General features: G+C 45.7%; 1 protein-coding gene across 1 annotated transcript; it reads right to left on the bottom strand.

Moving 5' to 3' along the window:
* Nucleotides 1-247: 247 nt before the first annotated feature.
* On the bottom strand, nt 248-11,193 carry qser1 (glutamine and serine rich 1). The gene is made up of 13 exons (XM_031846771.1): nt 10,796-11,193; nt 8,863-8,972; nt 8,339-8,476; nt 4,562-7,882; nt 4,038-4,339; nt 3,826-3,942; nt 3,580-3,713; nt 3,317-3,501; nt 3,066-3,203; nt 2,864-2,961; nt 2,578-2,724; nt 2,312-2,407; nt 248-2,165 (listed from the first exon to the last, which is right to left on the bottom strand). Exons 1-13 carry the CDS (start codon nt 10,903-10,905, stop codon nt 2,025-2,027), a joined length of 5,037 nt encoding a protein of 1,678 aa, XP_031702631.1. The 5' UTR covers nt 10,906-11,193; the 3' UTR covers nt 248-2,024.
* Between the last annotated feature and the right edge of the window lie 239 nt (nt 11,194-11,432).

The raw sequence follows: 11,432 nt of genomic DNA, 5'->3' as shown, positions 1-11,432 counted from the left end.
AGATGTTCAGTAAGTGTGCACGTCACTGGTTAAAGCAGCTTTAAAACCACACAGTACATTAGGTTTTACCACTGGGCATTTCCAATACCAATAGGCAGCGCAATCCAACACACAGCCGTCCAGTCACTGTGCCCTTCTTACATTCTTACGCCGCCTCAAGGGTCCCCTCAGTCTGTCTCCCACATATGGAACAATGCAGTTCATTAAAATTCATATGCTTTTCATCTGGAGAGCAGACATTCAGTATCTGTCTCCAGCAGTTGTGCCCGTGCCGGAATCCCAAACGCTCGTCTGACTGGCCTTCCTCCGCAGTCCTAAAGGACAGAGGACAGTGGCTTTCCTCACAGAGCCGTCGCTCTGCAGCACAGAGACACTCTTGTTGTTTGGGGGTTGCCAGTAATGTTTTGCATTGTGGCTCGACAATCATATTTTATTCAACAGGCTCTCAGACGACACAAAAGTCAGCCACCAATTCACAGTGAATAATTTGGTCATGAGAGCATGGTGGGCGAGCATCACAATCATGTCCTCCCCGCTAAGGAATATGAGCCAATACAAAATGCCGCACTCACTCCAACAAGCAGGTGATGTTTTACACTAAGGGACCTCTCTGAGCTGAGGACACGTTCTCTTTGAGTTGGGGGACTGCAGACTGTGACCAGTAGTGAAAGGATGAAAGATGATAATCTCACTCTCACCTACTCTTACCTCCACCAGACATCAGATCCTGTGTCATGGAGATAATTTAATGTACCAAGAGCTTCAAATGTTATGAGATCATGGAGAAAAAAAAAAAAAAAAAAAAACCAGAGGGAAGACTTTTCAAAATCTGGTGCGTCAGACGCGAGCCCCAGATCATTTGGAAGATGTTAACCCTCTCAGACAAAACACATGGAAGCAAACATCTAATACATGCCGCACTTTATTTACAAACTGCATCTGTAAACAGCAAGATTGTTTTTCACAGCGTAAAATTGATAAATGACACATAAAGAGTCCATTTTTGGAAAACTGTGAAAAAACAGTGAAAAAGTGTCTTGGAACAATATTTACTTATGTGAAAAATATATATCTATTTGCCATAAAATGTGGGCTGAAAAAGACAACTTGTATTTATTTCATTTTACCTTTTGGTAAGTCAGTCATATTATTTCATTAACAAAATTCATAAAAAGCAGCACTGGAACTGCACTGACTTGCATCTGATAAGCAAACGGGTGTTTGAAGCACAAAAGTTAAACCACAATATAGATACAGTATATAGTTACTGAATTCATCGCTGCAGTTCCCACCTCCCTGTTCTTTTATACAAAATGTACATTATATATAAGTTGGCACTCCATTCAAAAATGGATGTTTTACAAATGATATATAACTACGGTTATACATAATATATAGATTGTTTTCGTTTTTTACAATAAATCAATTTGTCAGTATGTGAGCCTACACATCACAGGGTTGACAAAGGCTTGTTAGAACTGTCGACAATCAACTTTCTGCAGGTTTATTTGCTGTGCTCTACGTCCTATGCAGATAGATTTCTATCTAGTGCTTACACACAGTTATAATCTGTCATTTAACTAAAAAGAAAGAAGAAAAAAAAGATTGAAAAACAATTTTTTTTTTTTTATGAAAAGGCCCATAAAAAGGGGGCTTGTAACTACAAAAACGTATGAAGACTAAGAGAAGCATTATGTGCAAGACTCCCATAAAATGCTCTCAAAACCAAAGTCCTCTGTTGATCGACTTGCTGCTTTCTGCTGAGACGCAGACTCTTAACTTTACCGTCTCGCTGTTCAACTGCTGCCACCTTTAGGCCACAGGCGCCAAAACGTCTCTCAGGCAAGTCAGCTGACAGGTCCCCGATTCAGATCTCTCTGTGGCTGGAAGGAGAGACTCACTCATCCTTCTCTGTTGCCATGTTGAGCTGGAGGCCTCCTCCTGTTTTTAAGTGTTGGACTTTGTTGTTTTACGGTGCGTTTGATTTATATATTTTATGTTAAACCGAGCCTGTCGGGACTGGATCACCGGCAGGCCTGCTGCACTTGACTGATTAGCTCTCCGAAGCGATCGAAGAGCCCCTCTACCCAAGCTCCGTTCTGCAGACACTTCTGTACCGCCTCCTCCTGCCCCAGGTCCACTGTCTGCACCCGCATAGATGCAATCTGGAGGGCAGACGCACAAACGGAAAAAAACATTTCTAAAAGAGCTCAGCAAAGTTTCCCCTGAATAATTAGCCCACAAAATACAACTCGTCAGGGGGTAAAATGTTAATTCAACAGCAGGCATACTCGCGCAAACAACGTCTCACCTCGTCCTTACACATAAGGTAAGTGTGGTACTTGTAATGCTGCAAAGAGTGGTACAGAGAGAACCACTGAGTTTTCTGCTGGTCCACTGTATACTCCTAGAAAGGGACAAAGCAGACGTGTTTCAAAGACATTTTATACAAGTGGTATCAGGGATCTAATGACGGGGAAGGGAACAGTGGCTGCAGTGAGAAAGACTAAATGGTGCTCTCTACTGGACAGATATTGAGAGCACAGTCAATTTGACCAAAATATTTTCTTGTCTTACCTGAGGCACTTTGTTAGGCATCTTGTAGGGCTTCATGGTTTTCTTGTTGTAGGCCTTCCCACTGAGACGCACCTTAAAGGCCGGGGTTTCCCCATCCTTCTTCAGTTCAGTCACAACGGAGATCTCTGGGAAGCTGTCTAAAGCCGTCTGAAGACACACAACAGGGGAGGTACTTGGGTTACCTTTGCTCTTTCTCATCAAAACAGATTCAGGTTTTGTTTGTAAGGTTGTCTTTTAAGCCTCTTAAGCCAAAAATAATGCCCCAACAAACATAAGTCACACCCACCTTTAGGACCTGCCCTATGTGCAGTTTGTGAAGCAGGCGTTTCCTGTTGTCGGTGATCATCCCGTCCATTCTTTTCATCTGTGGCAGTAGAAACTCATCTGAAACAGTACAAGTTACACCTCAAGTCTACTACTTTTCACTTTTTTTTAAAAATTCGGTTCTTGACCTAGCTTGAAAAAAAGTCAAAGGTCGATTCACTCACCGTTTGCCCTCTCAAGTGCTGTCATTACATCTTCGTCTAAGGCAATGCTGAGGAGCAGTTCCACAAAGCTCCTGAATGTCTCCTTCATGGTCCGCGTGTTGAGTAACCGTGAAGCAAACGGTACTGGAGGGTTTAAGTCTAAGAGTGTGTGTGTGGGACAGATCAAAGACCATGAAGATGCAGTGAGAGAGCGGGAAGATATTTAGACTACAATCACATCAACATCAAAAAAAGTCAAAAGGCCTCCTCACCATCATCTTCACCCCCCTCTTCTGCAGATGATCCCGAGGAAGTAGGGGAAAACTCCTTCCATTTCCTCCTCTTCTTAGGTGGGGGCTCGGCCCTGGGCTTCAGTTGTTTGGGTCGAGGCTTCTGGCTTTGGGAGACTGAGGAGGGGTCGACTGTCAAGCCCAGCAAAGTCTTCACCTGAACACCCCTGGGTGGCAGAACAAAGGAAGTTACACCACTGAAGAGCCAAGTTTAAAAAGATAAAAGGAATTACATCATCAAGTACCTTAGCGAGTTCATAGGCTTGCAGCGGGGCTTCCGACTACATACGCGTACATACTCCCTTTTGTTGACGGTGTCCAAGAACTTCACGTATACCCTCTGGTACATGGTCTTGGCATCACCAAAGTATCCAAGATACTACACAAAGGAAAACAACATGTTACCTGTTGCAGACTAAAGAGAAATAATTTGAATGATTGAATGCTCATGCAGTCATACATCGAGTATTGGCGTGTCTGCTTTTACTTACACTGTTGGTGGCTGAGAAGACTCTCCTTCCATCTCTCAACTCAGGCACAAATTTCTGCAGCAGAGCTTTCTGGACCTTCCAGATGGCTGGCGGCTCACTGCCGGCTCTCATTGTCACCTGGACACATGTAGTAAAAGTTACCGTACGAGAAAATGAAACAACAAAATGCTCAACTATGACTGTACACAAGATCTGATATGATAGAAGTGTACCTTCAAGTTGTCAATATCTTCATTCCTGACAACAAACTCGTCTCTCTCCCTGTACATCCCCTCCCCTCCGCTGTCTGACAGCTCCTCGTCAGTCAGTCCCTCAATGGCCACACTCGTCAACTGCACAGCCAGCTGGCCTGCTGGGGTCTCTTTAGACTCTTTGGCCACAAACACAGTCCCGGATGAGAGGGCATTTGTCGTCTGTGTAGGCGTGGTGACCCGGGACAAACAGGTATCGCTGACAGTGTGGGGCATGATGAGAACGTGGTCCGTCTTCATCATCAAACCGGGGATCTGGTTATCTGGAGGAGAAGAGAATTTATTTTAGAAAGAAACGTGAAAATGACGTCTCCTCATTTGTACAATAAATAAATTAATTTCAGACAACATTCATAAAAGGGAAGAACAGAGACAATGCTTACACATCACCGCATATTACTTAAAGAACTAACAAGTAAGGGTATTACTTACATCTCATATATAGTATGAGAAAGTAAAGAAAAAAGCCAGCAGAGTAATATTACCTGTCCTGGGTTTCCGATCTGAAGACTCATCCAGAGCTGAAAGCGCTGAGCTGATGCTGTTCCTCAGGGCCTGGTTCTTCCCAGTGTTCTCCTCTTCATCAGAGCTGAAAGATGGCAGAGTCTCCAAGTTTTTTTGCAAATCTTCATCCAGACGCTTCTGTTGGGTTCTCACTCCGTGGCTCTCTAGGGGAATCAAAGGCCCGGGCAGAGTGTGCAGTTTGGGAGGCAAAGAAGGCAAAGTACACGGCAGAGGCTTGGAGGTGGTGCAGGGCTTTCTCGGGCGACTAATAGTCCGCGTAGGACTCGGGGAGTATTGATGTTTGGGGCCAGATTTGATGAAGTCGAGGAAGGAGCCAATGAAGCCAGTTTTGACCTCAGGCTGTTTCTCTTCAACTTCTCTGATCTTTTGTCTGATTCTCTCCTGCTGTGGACAACCATCGTATACACCGTGTGAGGCCGACGGCGAGCCGGCGTCACTACCTCTGGAGTTTTGCCGCTTTGCCTGCCCGCTGCGCTTGGCCGGTCTGGCCTGTCCACTATCCTCCTCGGGACCCCGGGTCAAGGATTTAGGGCGAGCCTTCTTTTTGGGAAAGTCTTCACCGCCTTGGCATTCCATGAGGCCGTCCTCCGTTTTAATGCACTTTGTATTGCCTTTGACTCTGCTCTGGAGACCTGGTGCATCGTACACCTGAGCGGCTAAGTGATAATCATTCTCAGAGCTTCCTCCATCTCCGTTTGCGTCGAGCTCAGAGCTGCTGTGGTGAATGGGCTGACCAAGGCAGTGTGTGGCCATCTGAACTTCATTTAGTGTCATGGTCACGTTGTGGGAGTTAGTGTTGGCCATGATTGCCTGCTGTGCTGAGGAGAAACTAGGCGACATGTGCCTTATATCCACAGTCTGGAAGTGGCCTTTGGAATCAACCGGGCTAGCCATCGCTGCCATTTCAGCCTCAGCAGAGGATGTAGCTTTGGCGAAGTCTTGCGGTGTGACGCCGCAGGCTGCCACCGTGGCAGCCAGGATGTCATCGACGTTTGACAAGATATTTCGGTCATCTGCAAGCAGCATCGAGTCGGGGAAGCAAATGGAGTTGAGAGCAAAGTGGTTCTTGCCATCGTTTGGTTGGTGGTTTGCCGACTGGCTGTAGTGGTGTTTAGAGGAATCGGGGCATCCTGAGCTCTGTTCAGACACTACTGTGCCCTGCTGCCTCTGGGTTTCAGTCACACCGGGGACCAGCAATTCTCGGCCCATGTGAAGATACTGGACATGAGCGGGGCCCAGATCTTGGGTCGGTTGGATACCTTGCACGGACACCACCTTTGAAGTGTTTTGACTGTGGTGGACAAGGGGCTGCTGAAGTAGAATCATCTGGCTGGGTTCGAGAAGCGCGCTGGGGACAGTGATGAATTGGGTGTGGGCTGCCGGGGCCTGGCTCTGAGACTGAGTGTGATTTTGGGGGTTTTGTTGATGTGGCTCGGGAGATTTGAGTTGGAGAGGGTGCTGCTTTAGCTGCTCTGAGCTAAGCGGCACATGTGAAGATATAATACTGGAGTTTGTAGTTTTTGTGTTGGCGGTTTCCTGACCATTGGCACTGTTTAGATGAATGTGCTGTTGGCTCAGAGAACCCATCCTTTCATCCTTTATCTGTGCTGTGCTCGTGTGAACTAGTCCCATGAGCTGGTCATCGGAACGCGAATAACTTCGGATAACGCTTTGTGTTTTGTGATGATCGTCCATTTTTGAAACGACATAGATGACATTGTTGTGAGCAGACATATTACTAGCTGCAGCAGAAGCTTCCATTGATGCCTGCTGGAGAGCATCCATGTCCTGGAGAGGAAGCTCTATAAGTTTCTGTTTCCCATATGTTGGCTTCATGTCCTGTATTGAGGATCTGATGTTATTTTGTAAGGCTTGAGCAGTTGAAGAGTAGGTAGGCAACGGTGTAGACAAAACATATTTATGGGTCTGTGTCTGCTGCTGAGACAGTGCGTCATGTGTTTTACCTCCCACCGACGCCTGCATGAGGCTGTAGTCCTGTGAAGAATTGGATGTGGGCAGACTCCGCACACATGTCGGTGGGTAAGAGGAGTTGAGGTTAAGGGATTGTCCTGTGGCATAGCTCTGAGTCACCGAAACTTGCCCCTGTGACTGAGATGTAAAAATCACATTTGGGGCACCCTGAGAGTGGGAAGTGGGGTAGCTCTCAGAGAGGTTCCCCTGACACAAGCCCTGTACCTGGCCTCCATACTGGATCTCCTGCTCATGGCTCATCCTGGGACTGGAGGAGTAAACAAGAGTCTGACTAACAGATGCCACGTTGTCAGACTGGCTAGAGAGGGCAGGCAGAGTCTTGTAAAGGGGAGAGTGTTTGTCCGAGGTGGAATGGGAGGGCTGTGACTGGGCTTGCTGGGTGATATAGGTTTGAGACAGACTACTGGACATTAGGCTGGATAGCTGGACTGACTGCTGATTAGCAATCACCGAGTTCTGCTTCTGTCCTGGGGAGGAGTAGCGGTCAGGAGACCCTCCAGTCAGCTTGTGAGAGTGCTCGTGACTCTCCTCATCCCCAATAGGGTGTTGTTGGGCTAGCTTGGAAGAGCAGTCTTTAGCCTTCGGCACAGAAGTGGACGAATACGCTTGAGTTACCGAGTCCGTTTTGGGTTGTGGCGCCCGATTGACCCCTTGGTTGGAATCGGCTCCTGTGGAAGGGCTGCAGGACACGGGGGTCTGACGGGACGGGTCCTGCTGGTAGGACACGTCCGCTTCACTGCCAGAGCCAAAGTACCCTTGTAAAGGGTGCTCTGAATTGGACAATTGCTCGGAGGCCGCGTGGCTGCTGGAAGGCCTCTGGTGGTGTTTGATCACACTACATTCACGCTGAAGAGCTCTTTCAATAGAGCCGGAGAAAACCGCGGCCCCGTAGGGTTGTTGGGCACCGTGAGGGGCGGGCAGGGCAGAGGGGAGCAGGCTGAACTGGGGTTGTAGGAGGTGGGGGGCTGACTCCTGAGCGGATCGGTAGGTCGAGGACTGGACAGGCAGAGAAGAACCCAAAGCCGGGCTGGAGAGATGATTGAAGGCCAGTGCCGTGGGAAGCACAGTCTGGCCTGATTTGAGATGGATGAGCGGGTCGTGGTGGGAGAACAGGCCATTGGTGGAAGTGCTGAAGGCAGGATCCTGGAGAGCCAAGGATGGGTTGGTGGCATAACTCCGGGAAGGGTAGGCACCAGCGTGCTGATAGGAGGACAGAGCAGCAGGGGAGGGGAAAGTGGCAGTAGAAGGCAGGGCACCAGTCAAATACAGCTCTGTGGTAGAGTTGGTACCTGCATTGCACAACATAGACAAAATAAGGACCAGACCGGCAACATGAAGGGATAAATTAAACCTAACATTAGATAAAACTTGTGGAAATAGGTCATTTTCGTTGTTATTTTAATCTCTAAAAAAATTATATATATTATATGGGGTAATGTAAAATGATCTGGTCTAGTACACAATAGTATTCTGGGCTTATGATTGTAGATTATTAGACTCCTGGATAAGCTGTATCAGTAAATATGTTTCTCACAAATACACAAACATCATATGTCATCATCATACGTAGCTTTCTCGACAAAATACCTCATGTATTCACTACTCTGTGGCACATTTAAAATCAGTACCGGTTCCAGATGATGTTAAAAAAAGATAAGAAGCCTACATGCATAGTAAAAACGTCTATACTACAATAGGCGGTAAGTAGCGTGAAAATAACACATAATTAGTGGACATGTTCTCACCGGCAGGCCATGAAGGGGGTCTAAAAGGAGGAAGCAGTGAGGCACTAACAGGACCAGCCTGAAGGCTTCTAGATTCCATGGCTGACAGGAAGCTCATGATTGAGGTCTCAGAAGAATTACTGCTCGAGTCAAGTGTTCCTGAAAGTAAAGAAAGGAAAAGAAACGGGCAACAAAGTCATCACAATCCTATGTGCCAAGTAAATAAGAGCCATAAAAGGGTTACTTCACCAAAATTGCAAAAAGAATAAACCCATCTCTCACTTGCCTCTTGCGATATCTACAAAATTTGCCAGATATATCGACCAAGCCAATATATGTGTATAAAACGATTTATAATGAAATGGAAGTAGTTTCTAGTAATAACTATAAACTGTCTGCAGCGATGCTTGTGTATTATCCATGCAGCTCACTGTTGAGTTTTTAAAATGAAGTATTTCAGTGTTTTGAGTACCACAAATGAAACATCCTTTACAGTCACCATTCTGATTGGTGGCACATGCATCAAACAATAATTCATAACTCACCTGCTGTCGCAGGAATGTGCGATGTAGTGTAGGTGGGGAGCTGGTGGGTGTTAGTGTAGCTTTGCCGCTGGAGGAGCTCTGCATCCAGGTGTGCTGCACCATAGCTGGGACTGTATCGACACACAAACATGTACATGAAAGCGCTCATCTTCACAAGCAGCAATGAAGCACCCAACTCAGTTTGTTTTCAAGAACTCCTTCTGTAAAGTCTTGGCTGTCTACTGGGTGACAAACACCCTCTAGAAAACGCAACGATAGCTCTACGAAACATGCTTTATAAAATGTGATGAATACACGCTGCTATCCGTTTTTCACAGAAAGTAGTCAGTCATAAAAGGTAAGTTATTCATACAAAACATAGCACATGTTCAGTGGTTTGTGGATTGTAGAATCCACTGGTCACTGTTGTTTACGTCCAAACGTAAACATTGATTGCTCTTCTTGGTGTGAGGAACTGAGACAAATCGGGGGGAAAAAGAAGTGTAATATCTGACACATGACTTTATATTTTCTCTGCAGAAAATTCAAAGGAAACGGATATAAAATCAAGAGGAAATCATTTGCAGCCAGCTTAATCAGAAGCGTTTCCTTTTTGCCGGAAGGTAATCATCTGTGGAAGGACACAGAGCTAAGAAAGGGAGTCATCAGCCTCTTTTTCTCATCACTGGCATCTTCTGTTATGCAACACGTCTTTGCTATTTAACTATAAAGTAAGACATAGCTCAGCTAATGCAATCCAATAAAACAGATCCGCCACATATTCCACATTTCTGAAGATTATAACGTTCAGTTTTGGTTGAGACGGTCAAAGGGGTGTAAATTAAAACAGTGCGTTTCTTACTTAGGTCACAGTTAGTGATCGTGTTGTACTGGACTGCATTATACTGAAATGTGTTTTGAATACCCCCCCCTCATGTTTGTAAAGGGCGAAGCATTTGAATCACTTCTCACTATAATGCAGTCCAGGACAAAACCACTGCAAACTGAAACTTCAATAAACATCAGCCCACTATCTTTGTAAAGGTGAAATGTATGGGTGAGCTGTCGATTGAATTTAATTTGATTTTGCAAGTGTACCTTATAAAATAAAACACAATTGCTTCCAATCATAACAATGTATTCCTTATTCAACAAATCGATTAGGTTATCATTTCAGTAGTCTAATGTAGTGCCTCATCTAACTCCATCTGCTCTGGCCCTTCTCTATATGCTTTGGGGAGGGTTAGATGTATTATAAGTTATTATTACAATTTTGTCATTAAGTGTGATTCATTGTTATAATTACAACATGGAGAAGATCATAATACAACAGTCTCGAGTTGGACTAAGTTAGAGCTCTAAAACTTTGGTCACACTCACTCTGTCTATTTTACTAAATATAAAGAAAGTTAAAATAATGTAAAATATATCAACGGACCTCTAACTAGTAACTAAAGCAGTGACACAGAGGCGTGGACACGTCGCCTCTTCGCGCTTAGGTAACACCAATAACATTAGCTATGTGCCACTAATTTGAGGTGGCATAACTGACATGACTAGCATCGGTAGCTAGTTACCCATCTTGTTTTGGCTTTGACGAGCACCTGTGGGTCAAGAAAACAGACCGTTAAATGCTCATTTAAGCCGTCTAGCAGGTCAGGTTATTACATATATAAAACTACTCCCTTCTCTAGTCAGTGCAAACTCTGTTTATGGCCATGCTGGGGAGACGGTGTGCTAGCGAAAACTAGCAAGGTGCGTGACTGTAACACACGGCAAATGAGCCGCTGACAAGTCAAAGCTTTTACAACTCCGAGCAAATTCCGACATTTCTCCAATTCCTCCACTGTTTCCCGATAACAACATGGACCTTTGCACTATTCTCCAACAGCAAAGCTAGGCCTTCCATCACCGACATTTCCTTCGGAAGGTGCCCTCTCCTTTATCTCTTTACCTTGGCTTGACACTAGCCGTGTTGCGGTCATAGGCCCAAGAAGCTACGGTCTGTGCTGGTGGAGCCAGCGCGTCCGCAAAGCTGGAGGTCGGGTAGTTCCTGTCCATCATCCGGTGAAAGATTCACGTCCCCGACGGAGCTTCGTGGAGCAGCGGACACGCATCGTAGCAGCTCCGGGATCCAACCCACCGAGCGACCAGGGGCACGCAGTCCCGTCAGAGCGCTGCACGGTCCGCAAAGCCGCCGTGAAGTCGTGAGGTATCCTGGATAAGAGTGTACCTTTAGCCTTCTGAGTGATTTCGATATGTTTTGTTGGTCTCCCGTCATGGGGAGCCGTGCAAGCCTTGCATGGTTTCAACGTACCAATGTTAGTTAATTTCCCAGGATGCACCGCAGACTTTGGCTGGAAGTTTTGTAGTTTCCCCTTTTTCTCTTACCTCCATCCCAAAGGTCAGCTCTTAGTCTTTCTTTGAGATCATTTGAGATACCAAAAGCTTTTTCTACAGCGTCATAGAAACCCCAAATCCACATATGAAGCGATTAGTTTGACATTATAGTGAAATATCCCCAGATAATTTGAATTAAATGATAATAAGTTCAGGCAAATAACATTGTTTGGAAGCTATAAAGTAATTGT

Source organism: Anarrhichthys ocellatus, unplaced genomic scaffold (assembly GCF_004355925.1).
Source record: "Anarrhichthys ocellatus isolate YVR2014 unplaced genomic scaffold, GSC_Weel_1.0 scaffold6, whole genome shotgun sequence".
NCBI classification, from domain to species: Eukaryota; Metazoa; Chordata; class Actinopteri; order Perciformes; family Anarhichadidae; genus Anarrhichthys; species Anarrhichthys ocellatus.
Note: the sequence above shows the minus strand (reverse complement) of the source record. Positions and strands in the feature narration are given on the sequence as shown.